Genomic DNA, 3,439 nt, shown 5'->3' with positions numbered 1-3,439 from the left:
ACAGCTCTGAACTGCCCTGTGACTTCATGCCCCCGCCCCGGCCCCCCCAGCAGTCCCCCCAGCACCAGCCTCCGGCCGGGCAGGGCTTGCCCCCACAGAACGTGCCCCAGGGGCCCCTGGGGCACTCCCCCCCTGCCCAGACCTTCCTGCCCGCCGGCGAGCGCAGACAGATGGGAGCACCCTCCTTTGTTCCTGACGCGCCCTCCATTCCCACCGGGAGCCCCAACTTCCAGCCCGTGAAGCAGGTGCATGCAGGTCTCTCCGGAGCCAGCTTCCCGCCGTCCCCAGTCAGGCCCCCTTTCACACCTGCCTCAGCCGCGGCGCCTCCCGTGTCTACTAGTGCCCTGCCTCCCTGCAGCCCGGACCCCGGGGGGACCCACGGACAGAGCTTCGCTGGGACAGCCCAGTCTCTCATCCAGCTGTACTCCGATATCATCCCGGAAGAGAAGGGGAAAAAGAAAAGAACAAGGAAGAAAAGGAAAGATGATGATGCAGAATCCACCAAGGAGCCGTCCACACCGCACTCGGACAGCACTGCCCTGCCGACCCCTGGCGTCCCCGAGGCCGCCCCCGCGCCCTCCGTTAGCGCGCACGCTGGGCTTGCTCTTGCTTCCCAGGGAGAGTCGGAGTCGCTGGGCCCTGCCGCCCCTGGCGAGGTGGTGGGCCAGCCGCGCACTGAGGTGGAGAGCAGTCTGCCGGACGCCGATTGCCTGCAAGGAGCTCCCAACCAGAAGCCTGACGCGGGCGCCGAGGGGGGCGGGCCAGCTGTGGAAACGGAAACGCCTGCCTTGGCGCTGGAGGCGAAGCTGGAGGCCGCTGAGCCCCAGCAGGGCCCGGGCCGAGATGAGCCGCAGCCAGAGGGGCGAGCTGGGGGCGAGGACGAAGGAGCAGCCGCGGCTGAGCCCCTGTCCTCTGGCCAGAGCCCGCCCCGCCCCGCCGGGACCCCCACCGCCAAAGGGGATTTGGGCAACGAGCTTCTGAAGCATCTGCTGAAAAACAAAAAGTCGTCTTCCGTTTCAAATCCCAAACCTGAAGGCAGCCTTTGTCCCGAGGACGACGGCGTGAAGGACCGCAAGCTGGCCGGAGCCTCGGTAAGCGCAGCTCTCGGCGTCGCAGCTGCTGTCCCCCTTCTGGTCCGCCACGGCGGGTCAGTGCCAGCCGCTGTGCCCACTGCCCGCGGCTTCGCCACCTGCTGACTCACAGAGCTGGCCTCCTTGTCCCTCGTGGGCTGTGTCTGGGCTTAGACCGTGTGAGGTGATAATCTCACATTGTTGTTCCAAAACCAAACACCCGTGGCGCAGGCGCTCCTGGGGCGAGGCACACGGCCCTGGGCTGCCACCCAGCGTGGCGGGCATCCTCTCCAACCCGCATGTCTGTGAGGGGGTGGGGTGGAGCAGCGCGGCACGGATGCTGGAACAGCGAGCCGGAGCCGCACGTCAGCGTGGGGGCTCGGTGGCGTTGCCCAGATGCCGCGGGCGCGCTCCAGCCCCAGCCACCCCCATGCAGCAGAAACGCCGACGGGGCCCTGCTCTCGCGACGCAGCTCGCGCTGCACGCTCACGGGGCGGGGCGGCAGACGAGGGGTCGGCTGAGTCCTGGACACGAGGACGCCAGGGCCAGTCTGGGGCCGCCGCGGTGCTCGGCGTGCTGTGCAGGCTGGCCGAGGGCCAGTCTCTGGCGTCCGCTGCGTGGCTCTGTCTCGCCCGCTCCACGTCAGCCGCATGTCGGCTGTGCTGTGGTTCCTCGGGTGTAGGCAGAGCTCTCGGCAGGTAGGACTCCACCCCCATGTTTCCTCCCAACATCCCTGAGGAACTTCCTGGCCTCCTGCCTGCCCCAGGCCGCTTGGCTGGTGCTGACAACCTCCCGGCCTCTCCTGCGGTGCTGCTCAGCCGGGCTGGGCAATGCCCGGCGTTGAGCGGGCGGGGCCTCTCGGCCTCCACACCTGCAGCGTCAGCTTCAGGCTCGGAGCTGTGGGTCAGCGAGGCCGGGCCGGGCCTGCTCTTTGCTCTGTTTTCGTGCGACTGTGTGGGGCCTGTGTGGACCTGGCCCGGTCCTGTGGTCTGTGTGGTGAGCGGCCCCCCGAGTACGGGAGCGCCCCTGAAACTTGTGTTCAGAGGCTAAGTGTTGCAGAAACAGGTTCCCTGTGGTTTGCAGGATGACACACTGACGAGTCAGCTTTGCCCGCCTTTTGGGGTAACCGAGGGTCGAGTTGCTGTCTGGGTGCGCAGATGCCAGCCCACGCACTGCACTGGCAGCTGCGTTCCCAGCCCCTGAGAGCTGGTGAGAGTCGCAAGTCCTGCTCCCCACAGTGGGAAGGGGATCAGCATCTGCACTGGACCTTCCCAGCAAAGTTCGCCCCTCTGCGCTCAGTGACGGTGACTGCAGCCGGAAACTGCACCCTCTCAGCCCTCCGAGAGTCGGTGCAGAGAGAGTCGTTTCCTAATGAGCCCCCCAGCTCCGTGGCCACCCCAAGCCTAGTGTGAGGGTCAGAGTGCAGCCCCGGAAGGTGCTCGCACGGCGAGGGCACATAGCCCTTCTCCCGGAAACCTCTGTGAGGGGGACTTAGTCACGTGTCCGCTACACTGCGAGGCAAGAGAGGTGGACAGGGCTCCTGGGCAAGGACTCTGTGCTGTGCTTTGTGTCTTCTGCCCACAAGCACATGGCTGTAGCGCTCCAGGGGGGCAGCACCCTCCCGGGGAACCCAGACCACTCAGAGCCCCTCGCCACGCTGCCCTCCCCCCAGTGTCCAGGGAGCCGAGGCCTGGGCTCAGGCCTTGGGCTGGCCCCAGGAATGGGCTTTCGCCTGCAAGGAAGGCGGCCCCTCCTCGGCGTCCTGCCCGCTCCTCGCGCTGGCCGCCGACGGTTTCTGTCCTTGAGAATAGCTGTGGGGAAAGGGCCCCCTCGGAGAGCAGTCTGGGCCTCTGAGGCGCACCCCTCCTCCGCCTCGCGGTAGCTCCATTAGGCACATGTCCTGGGGGAGGGGCCAGGCGCGCAGTGAAGAGCCACACGGGCCCTTACTTTGCCTTTTCCGCTCATATCAGCCGGCTTCGGGGGCGCAAACGCAAGGTGGTTTTGGATGTGGCAGCAGCCAGTTGCCAAAAACAGATGGAAGCAGTGAAACCAAGAAGCAGCGAAACAAACGGACTCAGAGGACTGCAGAGAAGGCAGCGCCTCGCTCAAAAAGAAGGAAAAAGGACGATGAGGAGAAACACGGCCTGTACTCGAACTCCGAGTCCTTCGCCCATTTGAAGCAGGTGAGAGCCGAGGCGGGGAGCCCTCAGTGGCTGCTTCCGCCCATTAGACGGAAGCTTGGGTACCGTGGTCATCCGCATCTGGTAGTTGCAGGGACTCCAGGGCCTCAGCCCATCACCCCTAGAGAGAAAGGCCGCACTCACTGCGCGCCTCGTACCCGGGACCCAGGTGGGGCGGCCGGGGGCGGC

General features: G+C 66.4%; 1 protein-coding gene across 1 annotated transcript in view; it reads left to right on the top strand.

The window, feature by feature from the left end:
• Window positions 1–3,439, top strand: part of KMT2C (lysine (K)-specific methyltransferase 2C) — a 118,880-nt gene that overhangs the window by 98,614 nt on the left and 16,827 nt on the right. Inside the window, exons 44-45 of the mRNA XM_012733869.1 lie at window positions 5–1,091; window positions 3,041–3,253. Of these exons, the coding sequence (XP_012589323.1) occupies window positions 5–1,091; window positions 3,041–3,253 (1,300 nt within the window). The remainder of the gene's footprint in view (window positions 1–4; window positions 1,092–3,040; window positions 3,254–3,439) is intronic.

The sequence above is a fragment of the Condylura cristata genome, unplaced genomic scaffold, assembly GCF_000260355.1.
Source record: "Condylura cristata isolate star-nosed mole 26May11 unplaced genomic scaffold, ConCri1.0 scaffold00042, whole genome shotgun sequence".
NCBI lineage: Eukaryota > Metazoa > Chordata > Mammalia > Eulipotyphla > Talpidae > Condylura > Condylura cristata.
The sequence above is the reverse complement of the archived record's forward strand: the minus strand, read 5'-3'. Positions and strand labels throughout refer to the sequence as shown.